General features: G+C 43.9%; 1 protein-coding gene across 12 annotated transcripts in view; it reads left to right on the forward strand.

Moving 5' to 3' along the window:
* The window catches only part of CEP350 (centrosomal protein 350), a 74,657-nt gene that overhangs the window by 1,993 nt on the left and 59,985 nt on the right, over window positions 1-12,679 (forward strand). For 4 of the 12 annotated variants that reach the window (XM_080601581.1, XM_080601583.1, XM_080601584.1 and 1 more), the window contains exons 1-5: window positions 52-297; window positions 903-1,013; window positions 9,806-9,891; window positions 11,545-11,588; window positions 12,522-12,636. In XM_080601581.1, the coding sequence (XP_080457707.1) occupies window positions 937-1,013; window positions 9,806-9,891; window positions 11,545-11,588; window positions 12,522-12,636 (322 nt within the window). In that variant the 5' untranslated portion in view covers window positions 52-297; window positions 903-936. Of the gene's footprint in view, window positions 1-50; window positions 298-445; window positions 503-902; window positions 1,059-8,310; window positions 8,407-9,805; window positions 9,892-11,544; window positions 11,589-12,521; window positions 12,637-12,679 lie in introns of those variants that run through there. The other 8 variants (XM_080601575.1, XM_080601580.1, XM_080601582.1 and 5 more) reach the window with 6 other exon arrangements.

A 12,679-nucleotide genomic window follows, 5' to 3' on the forward strand; every position in this document is an offset into this window, starting at 1 on the left:
GGGAGGCGAGCGGAGCGGCGCGGCGCCGCCATCTTGGGGAGGTCGGCGGCCGGCCGGTTCTCGCGAGACTTGCCCGGCAGCTCCCGCTCTCGCCGCCGCCGCCGCCGCTCCGTGTGAGGCGCGGGCCGGTAATGGCGGCCGGCCGGCGGCGCTGAGGCACCGCGCAACGGCGGGCAGCGGAGCCGAGCTCGGGGCGCCGCCCGCTCCCGCCGCCCTTCCCTCCGCTCCCGCGGCATGCCCCGGGACCTGCCCCCGCGCCGGCGGGCGTCGATCAGCAGCCGCCGTCGCCGTCGCCAGGTGAGGAGGCGCCGGGAGCGGCCCCAGGCCTCGCTGCGGTCCCGCCGGGGGCCGGGGCGCCGGGCGAGGTGGAGCCGGGGCGGGGCCGGCGGCGGGGGCCGGGCTGGGCCGGCGGGGGCTCTGCGGGCCGGGCCGAGCCGGGCTGGGCTGGGCTGGCGGCCCTGCCGGCTGTCACCGCGCTCGGCCTCCGCTGGCTCCCCGCTGGGTCTGTCCGCTTTATTTCTGCTTCGTTTTGCGGGGGGAGCGGGCGGGGGGGTTCCTCGGTGCCTTTCCCTTCGCTGGGAGAACCGCCCGGAGCCGCTTCGTGCCCCGAGCCGGGCTCGCCGCCTGCCTCAGCCGCTCGCCGGGCCCGCACCCGGTGCCCCCGGTGCCTCCGGGCCGTGCCGGGCCCGTGGCAGCGCCTTGGCAGCCCAAAGGCTCGGGCAGGGCTGCGGGAGGACAGCGCCGGCTCTGCCCGCTACCTCCCCAGCGCCTTCTGCCTTTACTCGTGCCATTCGTTAGCATCGAGAGTTTTAGACTAGTGCGACTGCGGCTTTTTTTTATTATTATTATTTTTATTTTTCCCCCCTGAATGGGGTTTGATGCGGTGCCTCCTGTTGATGCAGACGCCGGGAGCAGTTGGTCGCTGCCTGCCTTAGGATGGAAGCTGTATCTCAGCAACCAGGCGTCTCCTGGCACACTACGTGCCCGCTCGCCGAGGTTTCCGAGCGGAACAGGTGAACTCCCCGGCGTCTCGGGGATGAAATTTGACAACTTGACCGGTCAGTGCTGTGCTTTGGTCGTCTGAAACTCCTTCGCGGGGCTGCGGAGTGTACAGGATTGAAGGCTGGCTTGAGAGCCCGCTGCCACCAAAAGCGTGGCCCAAACGCGCACGGAGCTGCGGCCGGTGGGGCGCTCGGTGGGTGGCTGGTGAGCTCAGCGTGCTGTCAGCCCGGCCAGGTTCGGTTATACAAACTGCTTGCTGTTCCGCGTAGTTCTGATTGCTACAACAGCTTCATTAGGTAATGCTTTGGTTAATTAAATAAAACAGAGGGTGTGGCCACGCTAACACTGTAAACTGTTGAAGGCTTCAGTTTCTGCAAGTGACGCTACCTTAAACAAAGGTATGCTGCATCCACTAAATGGAGCAACTTAATTTCTATAGCATGACACATTTCTGCACCGGGCCAGGGTACTGTGGAAACTTTACTGCTGATTGGATTAGGTCTCGTGATACGCTCCCTAGGCTAGGTGTGGTGGGAACTGGCAGAAACATGGTTTATAAATTATAAATCATTTTGTCTGCACGTATTTGTTTTATGAAGCTATTGCATAGCTCAATTTTGTCGCTGGAACGCAGGGAAGGCTTTACCAATATAAACAGCCCTAATGTGGGAAGTGTCTTTCAAGTCTTGGAATAACTTTGTCAGTGATGTGTGCCACCGTGATAGAATTATTCTTTGTGAACTAAATAATGGATAAGAGCCCAATCTTGAAACTGCAGCATCTTCTGCTCTAAAGAGTCAACTTCTGGCGACTCAGTTATAAAGTACGTTTAGCATTTTCTCACGCCTCTATGCTGGACTAACTGCTGGTTTCTGCTGAGACAGGTTTGTTGTATCAGACACCTGAAGGTAAAGCCATTGGTGTGATTATTCTGCTTGACTTTGGGTGCTCAGCTGAGGCTGCAGTCCTGTTTACATCTTTGAAGTTAGGCACGCTTGGTACCAGTTGAAGTGTTGGTGCACAAAGATCTCTGTTTTATAGTACTGTGTCCATGGCAGTTAAGCGAAGCTGCGCAGTGTAAGGTGTGCGAGCGTAATGTTTTGCTGCTGCTTCTCTTTCCCCACTTTAAGCTGTGCTGGCATCGACCCTGCAGCAATCTGCTTCAGTCTGCTAAACTGGTAGAAAACTAACCCAACAACAACAACAAAAAAAAAGTGAATAACTTTCTGCTGGGTTAGTGAGTTGAACTGGCTCATCATGCAGTCAGACGAGCGTTGCATCTACCACAGAGGAGCAGCAAGATTGCTAGGGAGAAATATATGTGTTCCTTCATTTGCTCAGTTGTAATTTATAAATTCACAGAAGGAGTAAGACGACTTTCTTTTTAATCAGTACAGCAGCATTGTTTAAAATGCGCTGCTGATGTACTGAGGCTAATACAATTTGTGCTATGTAACCAGCATACACTGTGCTAATGAGAAGAAATACAGTGGTATAACTGTGATAACAGAAGTTGAGAGTCGAGAGAGAACTTTCCTGGTACAGCTGCTATATTAGGCTGGATCAGAATGTCTGAATGTAATATTTATCTGTAGACGTAAGTGCATGGAAGATCTGTGTATCATTGTTCTAATGATGTAATAGACTTTAATGAACTACTCTGTCGAGGATAAAATTACTTGTATGCGTACGTCTGAAACCTTTGCCAATATACTGCAGAAAGAATAAAGCAAATAAATTAACTAATCAATTATAGGAGTCGATTGAAACTTACCGAATGCTAACAGATTCTGGCTGCATTTTAGCTTTGTAAGAACAGGCTCACTGAGGACAAGATTTCACACAGAGTGTGAACCAGGACAAAAAGGTGCCCAAGTTTAAAACAAAAACCCAGAACTTTTTCTCCGATATTTCCCGCTTACGTTAATGTGATGTGTTACGTTTGCTGGTAGGAAAATACAGTAGGTGGAATTGTCACACTAAAACAGAAAAATCTGGATTTAGTATTCAGACTCTTAAAGGATTTCATGGGATGGAATAGTAATTATTTAAATAGGAGAGAATATTTTATTGTTTTTTGTTTTTTTTAACAAGTTCAAGAAAAAGTCAGCTCAGCTCAGCCCTAGTGCCAGTCATTGCATTGCCAGGTCGGAGGCAGTGTGCTGGTGGCTACTCTTCAGCTTGTGTGTAGCTGTTTGGTTGTGTGGTGGTTTTTTTGTTTTAGTTTGTTTACTTTGAGTTTGCTGTTTGTTTGCTTTGGTGTTTTTTTTTGACCTCTGAAATGTTGTTATTGAGACATTATGCTTCTAAATGCAGTTTCGGAGCAAAGGCATCAGACTTGAGAAAGTGACTTTCCCTGAAGTTTTCATGCACTTCAGTGATGCGCTGAAGAACACAGTGATCGGTCTGCAGCTGACACAGCCGCAGGTGAAGTTGCTGCTCTGCTCACGTGTCCTTGGTATTGTTGAAGATTGCAAGTTGTATTGTACACTCTCAAAATTGGCAGGTCTGGTTGTTGTACTCAGCCAAAGGAGTTGCCTATAAAGTCTAAGAAGACTGTCTCGGTGGAGTGTTCCTTGTGGGATGAAGGGTGCAGGACGCTGGCCTTTCGAGGGCAGGGCTTGTTGAAGAAGTTGAGTTTATTCTGCTGAATGGATTTATTCTGGGCTGCAAGGGGTGAGATCTTCCAACATGCAGTTTACAGTCACTGGAGACGGAATGAGTGAACTTGTGTTACGAAGGCCAAGGAAACAAATGCAGGAGTGTTTTATCGTTCTTGAAAGTAGGATGTGTTGCTTCTTTCCTTCTCTGTCATAAATGCAGAGATCTTCGTAGTCAAAGGCAATACAGAACTCCTGAATGGATAGGCCAAGCCTTGTGTGCATCTCCTTAATAAATGGTGCATTGTCTGTGCCTTTGTACTCTAATTCTTCACGAACAATGAATCAAGTTACGCTAGCTGTCACAACATTTGTTTCAATAGATTTCCTCAGAGCACCTCCTAGCATGTGATGCAGCAGAGTAAGACATACAGTGCGTTTTACTTTTGGTTAAACTACTGATCCATTTTTTACTTCCAGCCGCTGCTGTAACGTCGCCTGTGATGAAGCAGGGATGCTTTTGCAAGCTGCCATATCTTCTGCCAGCAGAAGTGTGTTGTAAATATCCATCCTCAGCTTATACTGGGACAGAGCCGTTCAGTAAGGTTTCATTTATAGAGGAATCTTCAGTGTAGTTTGGATGGAAATTTAGTACCTGGCTGATGTCAGTGGTTTTGTCTTGGAGCTCATGCAACATGTTCCTATTTTTCAGCTCTATTTTCTGGTGTTTGATGGATGTGGGACTGTTGATACCATTTATCTTACTGGTTAATGGTTAGAGGTAGCGACGTGCTTTGACATTTTTTGCTGCTTTTCTATCTGCAAATGTGTGTTACATCTTGACTGCGCTCTTTTTTACAACTGCTTTAATATCCCTAAAAGCTTTTTAAATGTTTTTCTAGTTTAAGACAGATCAAATGTCATCTATACGTAACTTTTAAAATCTTCTGGGGTGTTGTTTTTAATCAGTACTTTCCAAAGCCATAAGAAGCAGAATGTGAGAGATCTTTTGGTATATTTACTGTTTGCACTGCAAGACAAAATACGGAATGTTTTATAAAATTTTACTTTGTATGTTTACTTCAGCAGCTAACATGTGCAAGCTCCTTGGGCAGTGCTGGTTATTGTCAGCGTTGTCTTGCATCGACTTCAAGTAATTGTTATCTTTATACGTGCCCTCACTCACGGGGTGCAGTGCAGTCTGGACCAGTAAAATATTCCTGAGTTGAGTAATAGCAGCAGCAGGGCAGATTAAATACCAGGCAGAACCACCTGAACAGCCACCCTGGATGGTTTGAACCCATTGACTGTGTACTACAGCACAACTGAAAAATCCCGAGAAGAAAAATCCCCAACTTTTGGACTGAAATCATTTGGGAGGAGCGAAGCAGAAGTTGCAGGCTCAGAGGTGGTATGGTGGGGAAGTGCTGAGATGAAGTTTGCGTTTGTGAAGCGTGGACCAGTTGGGGTAGGAGTTGGGCATTGAATTATTAACATCCTTTTAGAGCCACAGCCCCTGAAATACATTTCATTTAAAGGCGTATTACATAAATGAGCACTGAGAGAAGGCAGAGGGAGGACCCAACTGGTTGTGCAGAGCAGGCTGTAGTTTGTTGTTGTTATTTGTTACATAAATTTTATTTGTAGATTGTTGCACTGGAACTTGTCCCCAGTCCCGAGGAAGGTCAGTAAATCACTAGCATCAAATTGCCTTGAGAGAGAGAGTTTTCTCAACAGATATTGAGGCTTTTTTTTTTTAATGTTAATTTGATACAAGAATAACCAAGTCTTAGAACAATGTATTATGGCTATTTTGAGCTCCTGTTTATTTGGGTTAATGCAATATGGTAAAAGCTCAGATTCCAGAAAAATGAGTAGGTAAAGGTATTTGTATTGCAGACTCCAGCATGTCACTAGAAACTGTTTTCTGCGGAATTTAAGGAGACGTGGAAAGTGTTTCTGGCATCTTTAAATAGCAATTCCCTCCCTTTCAGCAGGCTGGCTCAGCAAAGCAGTGCGAGTGCGGTCTGACCGTGCGTGTCCACCTGTGCCCGTCCATTACTACCAGCAATCCACAGCTGGCTGGGCTTCCAGGGGGGCTTTGGGATTCCGACGTCAGCTTTCCATTATTTGTAACGGAAAACTTGAAATACTTCGCCAACAGGAAGAATGTCCCTAAGGCCTTCATGTCTGCGTGCGTTTTCCCTGTGGCCGTGTTGCGGGCGCTGTGCGAGGCTCGGGTGCGGTGGGACACGCTGGAGCTGGCTGCGCGGCCTCCCCACGTGTGCTTGAGCTCCAGTGGTGTCTCCACAGCAAGGAGGAGGTGGTGGCAGTGCCACCAGCCCCGCTCCTTCTCCTCGAGGGAAAGGCAATAGCAGCTTCGAGCCTTTGCCCTCGGGAGACGGGTGCAGGTTACGCTGTGCGTCACACACCGGTACGGGACTGGGGGATCGATCATGTTCCCCAAGGCTTCCTTTCCTTTCCTTCTGCTTGCCTGAGGATGGAGCTTGTGGTGCAACACAGCTAAAACAGCAAAAAAGAACCAAAAAGCTCCTTCCAGTCCTTGCCATATTCACAGTCCACTTCACTTTACCACAGAATCCCATTGACTTTCTGCCTGAACAAGGTAAGAAAGAGCAAGGGATGAGGAAAGGCAGATGGCTCTTCTGTTGGCACCGCGGCTTTGTGGTGGCTTAACCTACGTCAAGTGCTAGCCTCATGAATTCCCAGGCTGTAACAAAACTCCTTTTAACGGGCTTAAACATTTAAGAACATCCCTCAGAAGTCAATATTAATCATTTGTTTCCTTCCCTACCCTGAGCAAAGCTTCATCTTTTTCTTTTGTGTGATTCGTTTTCATTTGGCATCCCTTGTGTTGTAATGAGAAACAGAGTCCTGAGGAGCAGCGTTCCCTCTGCACACCGTGCTTTTTTTTGGCGTTTCGCATAACCACTAAATGGTAACAAAAACCGTGAGCAGCCTCCTGGTCACAGCCTCTGCCTTCTCTGAATCCGTATGATTCAGTTTCCTCTCCTGTTTCCTTATTTCGGTGTCATGACTTCTGAATTTCCTCTTTCTTTTGCTTGAGGTTGTGCTACCAAGAAAAAAAAATAAATTACTGAGGATACTTGAAAAACTGCACAATGAGACCACTGTACCAGTTCCTTTTCTTCCTTTTTGCTGCTTTCTACTGGTTCTTCACAAGTTTGTTCCATTTCCCTGTTGTACCTGTCTTTTTCTCCGTTCTCTTTCTCATTTTGGGTTTTATGGATGCTTTCCTGTCTCTTTTCCTAGTCCTGGTTTTTATCTCTTGACGTTTTTTGAGAACCTTTGCTAAGCATATTCTATTCTCGCATTGCCCTTTCTTTTCACAAATGCTGCTCTCTTACTATATTGACTTGTTATTTTGTTATCTGCTGTTCAATGCCATCCTTGGTATGTGTAGTAAATACAATGCTTGTTTTCTTTTTTTTTTTTTTTTTTTATTTGGCCATGTACTTCTCTTCGTTTCTGTTTTCTCCTTTCTGGTGTCATCTCATGCCCTTTCTGGTCCGTCAGTCTTCAGTTTGGCTTCCCGTAGGAACTGTCTTTGTGGAAGAGAGTGGTGATTTTGATTTTATTTTTTTCTTGCAGGAGTTCAGAATATAGCCTTTTCTTGCTGGTTCCCACTTAATGTGCTCATCTGCAGCAGTGCTGCTGCACCTCCTTACGTGTAGGATTTTCTGCCGTGGACAAATGAGTAAAGAGGAGAGGGGCCTGTGGCGTGGGCTTGAAATGTCAGAGCACGGTGGGGTTTGCACCTTCGCTGTTCGCTCAACCAGGCTGGGCAAAGCAGCGTGCAGTGAACCCGGGCAGGCAGGCAGCATCTACCAGGGAGCAGTCAGATAACCAGGAGATCAGGTTTGCTGAATCTGCGGTCTCCTACCTTTGGTCACAGACTTTTAAGATCCTCATGGCCTTATCCAGCCTGCAGATAACCTTTGGCTTCCACAAGTTCTTTGGAATTTCAGTTGTTGAGCTGCTTTTTGTCCAACCCCCAACATCCTTCTTTTAAGTTATGTGTTAAATGATGATGGATCATTCAGTTTAGAAAAAAAAATACATATTTTTTTTTGAAGCAGTCATTTCAGAATGCAATTTTTACAATGTGTTTGGTCTTAAAGTTGTTCATGGGACGTTTTTTGTGTTGATGTACTATGTGTTTTCAAAAATAGTTTAAACTTCCCAGTATTATTCTATGGTTACTATTAATTTCAGAGCATTTCAATGTTTAACTGGTCCACTACCCAGTATGTAAATCCTATAAATAGATTGACAACTGTATCTTGATTTTCTTTTTTTCTCCCAGGCCCCTTGGCTGTGCTCTTGGTAGCATTGAAGAGCCTGCTGGCTCGTTTAACTTCTGGCAGGGGCAGGGCATTGACTTACACGAGTATTTGTTTAGAAAGAAGTTGTTTTATTAATCTTTAGCAATTCAGATGGTGAGAATCAACATGGCTTGTAGGTAGATCTTGGAAAGTTAATAAATTCTCCCCTGCAAAGGAAGGGAGAGGGACATCTAAAGACCAAACCTTTATAGCTATGAATTACGTTGCGTATGAAAACGACTGCAGCGTTGGCTTCCTGAAACTGTAGACAGCTCCGGAGTTCTCAGTTCGATGTTGTGTTTTTTTTTTTTTTTTTTTCTTTCGTCTCCCCCCCCAAACAGCAGCAACCTGAGTTAAGCAAAACAGCTTGGTGGAGCTCAGCAGGCTGCGCTGAAACCAGTGAGAGGCCGACCGTAGACCTGGGGCTGGCACTGCAGGTATTTGTTAGGAAAATACAGCAGGGTGCTATGTGATCGCTCCCTGGCTTTTACAGTAAGAAGCTGAGGAGCCTTTTGTAGAGCAGCGCAATGCTCTGAACTGAGGCACTGCAGCAGTACCGCTGAGCATCAGCACAGAGCGGGGAGCGATCAGTAGCACTGAGGTGTTCACAAGGCGGGTTTGCTGCTTCAGCCTGACTTGTGCTCTGCTTAGCGCAGGTAAAGGGCTGGCAGTCTTTGCTCGAGTGTCAGGCTGAAAGATACAATGAATAATTCCACGCATTTTTATAAATCCAGCACTTTCCTTGAAGAGTTTAGGAATACATAGGGTATATTACAATACTGCATTCACAGGGCATAATAAAATAGGCTACATAGGGTTGTGTGTTTATAATAATGAGAACAATTCTAGTCCCAGATAAGTTCTCTTAAATATATTGGCAATTCAAAGGATAAGAATAAATCCCAAGTCATTACTTGAGGAGTGATAATGAAATCCCTTAAGAAATGGTTTCTTGTCCAGAAGTTCTCTTATGCTAAATTTACCTATCAGTAATGCGACGGTTTTGTCACATTTCTGTTTGGGCCAGAAACCTGATAATGATATGATATGACATGTGCAGCAGCTCTCAAACTTGGTTCTTGATGGAAAATTCCTGCACTTTTATTAATGTTCGTTTTCCACTTCTCTAGCACAACGCTTCTTTGTTCCAGTGGTGGAGAAGATAACTGAGATGATTTCCAGGGCCAGGCAGTAGCATGCTTTGCAGCATGAGTGACGTGAGACTCCAAGCTGTGGGTCTGCACGAACGAGCTCTGCAGCACCTGTCCTAAAAGCAGAATCTGCCATCTTTTGCAGTGAAAACAATGAGAAATAACTATTTCCATAAATTACCTGCCTTTATTTTTTTTTTTTTTTGCTGGTTGTAGTGTCCTGCTGTGGGGTTCTGTTCTGTCTTCAACGGGGACAAGTGACACACTCATCTGGCATTGGCAGAACTGAGTATTCTCCTCAAACCTTTATAGGTTCAAGCTGTATTGCCTCTGTATCTCATTCAAGTTCAGTATTTCAGCATTGTCATCTTCTGTTGGCTTTGTGGGAATACTTACTGCTGTGGTCTGAATTGGATGACCTCTGAGTTTCTTTTTTATCAAGTTCACTCTTATTTGCAACAAGTAAAGAAAACAAAAGCAAAACCCTCTTTATCTAGAGAATTATGTGGTTTCTGAACAACTGCAGGCTGTAAACAGATTTGTAGTTTGCTACTGAATTTCTGATTTTGTTCATGATGTGGGTTTGAAATTGTATAAGGTGAATATCCATCCTAGTGATCAAGATCGTATGATCTTTAGCATATGACCTTTGATTTTTATGTGAATATTTTTTTATTTTTTTTAGAGAAATTGACATGATGTGGACCAACAAGGCAAATGAGGTGCCTCTACAAAGTCCAAGGCATAACCAAGCCAAGGATTCTACCAGAGGTATGGATTTTTATTTTACTTCATTGCTTTATTCTAAAAGATGTTTTATCGTGACTGCTTTGAAATGTTGTGGAGTTTTTATAGACAGCATTCTTCTGCCTCAATGTGGAAGCTAAGGCCATGTGTTACACAGCTTCCTTTCTGCAGAGGTAGCAGTTTTGTACTCTGATCTGCAGAGTATTTGCTGATCTGCAGTAAGAATTGCCAGCCTGTGGTACAGTTGCCAAGATAGCACAGAGACAGATTTTTTTTTTTTTGGACTGTTGTAGAGGGGGAGCAGTGCAGGAACAGAAATTGGGAACTGTAGTATCTTGAAAGAAGTGCCTGAGAGGCAGATATTCCTGATTCTCTTGCTCAGTTCCAAAGTGGTAAAGAGCTAAAGGCTGTTGAAAAGCAGCAGTACATCACCACTAAGATGACTGGCAGTGCTCACGTCGCCCTGAGTTGGAGGAATCCAGTTAGCTTTTTACTGTCCTGATTAGCCTGTAATTTAGGGAGGGGATGAGCATACTGCCATCCATAAGAGGAAGAAGGTTCTTGTCTGGGAGAGCAGCTGAGTCACATGTTCAGTCTGTGGTTCAAGATCAAGCATATGATCGCCACTATGACAAAACTGAATGCCAGAAATTATTTTAAAAGTAGAAACAGATGAATATTTTATCTGTAAGAAGACATTATTGTTGATTGTCTCTTGAGATAGCTTCAGTTTCTTTTCAAATTACATACATTGTGAGACTGAGGTGTTCTGTAGACACGATATTCTGTCTTTCAAGGACAAAGCAAAGTCTTTTCTGTGCTACTTCCCTATCCCTCCTATTCCTTGGTGTTGTTGAATCTTAGAAATGAAACTGGCAGTTTTGTTTTTTTTTACTGTAAGGAGACTCTTATTTTTATTTTTTAACTTTCTAATACTACTGTTCTCCATGGCTCCTATCCACGTTAAGGTTTTGCACATTGTGTTTGTAAACCATTAGATTTTTTTTTTCTTGAAAGAAAGAAAGGAACTGAAGACGTAAATAGTTTTAGAGGAAAGTACTACTGTACCCTACTGACCTCGGTTGTGCGTAGAGCTCATGCTATCTGTTAAGGTTGAGAGTTGATTAGTGCCTCCTGTTTGCTCTTCACAAGCATTACTTCTCTTTTGTTTGTAGAGTGTAGAGTTCAAAAGGGTTCCTATTCAAAATTCACGTGTTCAAAGTTTTTTGAGTAGTCTTTCAGTGACCATGTATTTGTGCTCAGTTTACTGGAGAAGAAAGGAGGGGAGAGAAACAACAGCAAAAAACAAAACAACAAAAAAAGTAGTTAACCTATAGTGTAATAGGAAAATGTAAGATATTTGTGTTGCGTTAATTAACTGTCTTTACGTTATCTTTTAAACATCTTCTATAATGAATGGTAGATTTGGTTCCAAGTGTAATAATGCATTCAACCTAACCTGCTGAACTCATTACATTTGACATTAAATACTTTATTGCTCTGTTAAGATGAGTCTTGGCTGATAACAGCCTCTCACTGAGGATATTGACAGGCTGGAATTGAGTCATTTAAAGAACTTGATTAGTGAGCCAAGGAAAATTGTTTTGAAGCGATATCTTCTTTCATTATTTTCCATTTACTAATAAGAAATGTATTTATTTGTTTCTGCTCTCCAAGATCCAACTGCAGCATGGGCTACTTTTTCTCAGACTAAGGCTGCTGTAAGTACTTACTCTTTTTCTTACCTCTTTTCAAACCAGCTTTTGCAATAGCTTTAACTAAATGTTATTTTACTCAGTGATTTGCTGTTAGACGAGTTGAAAATTGAGCATGTGGTTGGAGTACGTGCATGTTGAACAGTCCTCTATTTTGGAAAATGTTTTCCACATGCAATAGAAGAAATTTTTGTCACAGCAAGTTTAGTCTTGAGTATAGTGCTACCTGCTAAGTTTCAAGTGTAGTATTACTTTACTTTCTATCCTAAGAAAATGCGGAGTTCTATTTTGTTTTATTTTTTTAATTTTGAAAAAAACCCTGCTCTCTCCTGCTTACTACAAAACAGTCAGAAACTGGGGCTCTACCAGTGTGTTTCATAATTTTTCAACTTACTTTGAGCATTAGAATTGCTGTCTTTCAGTGGGAACTTAACTTAGGTGCTTGAGAAATTGCACTGTATTTTTTAAGAAACTGACTTCAGTAAAGCCAAACAGCTTGAGTTTGGGGGGAATTCAGCTCTTTTCCAGAGCCTCGTCACTTTAAATAGCTGAGCATCAGTGTGGGATTTTACTTGTGAAATCCTGTATCATGCTCTCTTTTTGAAAAGAGCATTATAGAACATATTCCAAGTGGAATTAATACTTCATTGACACTATGTTAAGACTCTGAATGGCATGTTGTTATTAATTTCTTCACAACAGCCTACTTATGGAAACAAAACTATGCAGCAAAACCTAATTTAATCTTTTTAAATAAATCTTATTAATCTTACAGTTTCTGGTCATAAGGCCAGTTTTGCAGCATGAGCATTGTGAATTCGCTTTTGCCTGAAGTTTTATTCTTTATGAAAAATGAGGAAAAAATTGTCACATTAGGAGAAAATACTTGTGGTTTAAAAATTGAAAACTATTCTTACATGTATTATCTTCAAATTCTAGCTACGTCATATAGAGAACAAGTTGGAAATAGCTCCTACCAGCACAGCTGTGTTTGATTCTGTCATGGATGCCAAGAAGCCCTCTGCTAGCGCAAGCAGGAAAATAAGCAGAAAGGGTATGTATTATTTAGAATATAGCATGCAAGGCAGGGTAAAGCC

The sequence above is a fragment of the Anser brachyrhynchus genome (genome assembly GCF_964034855.1).
Source record: "Anser brachyrhynchus genome assembly, chromosome: 8".
Lineage (NCBI taxonomy): Eukaryota > Metazoa > Chordata > Aves > Anseriformes > Anatidae > Anser > Anser brachyrhynchus.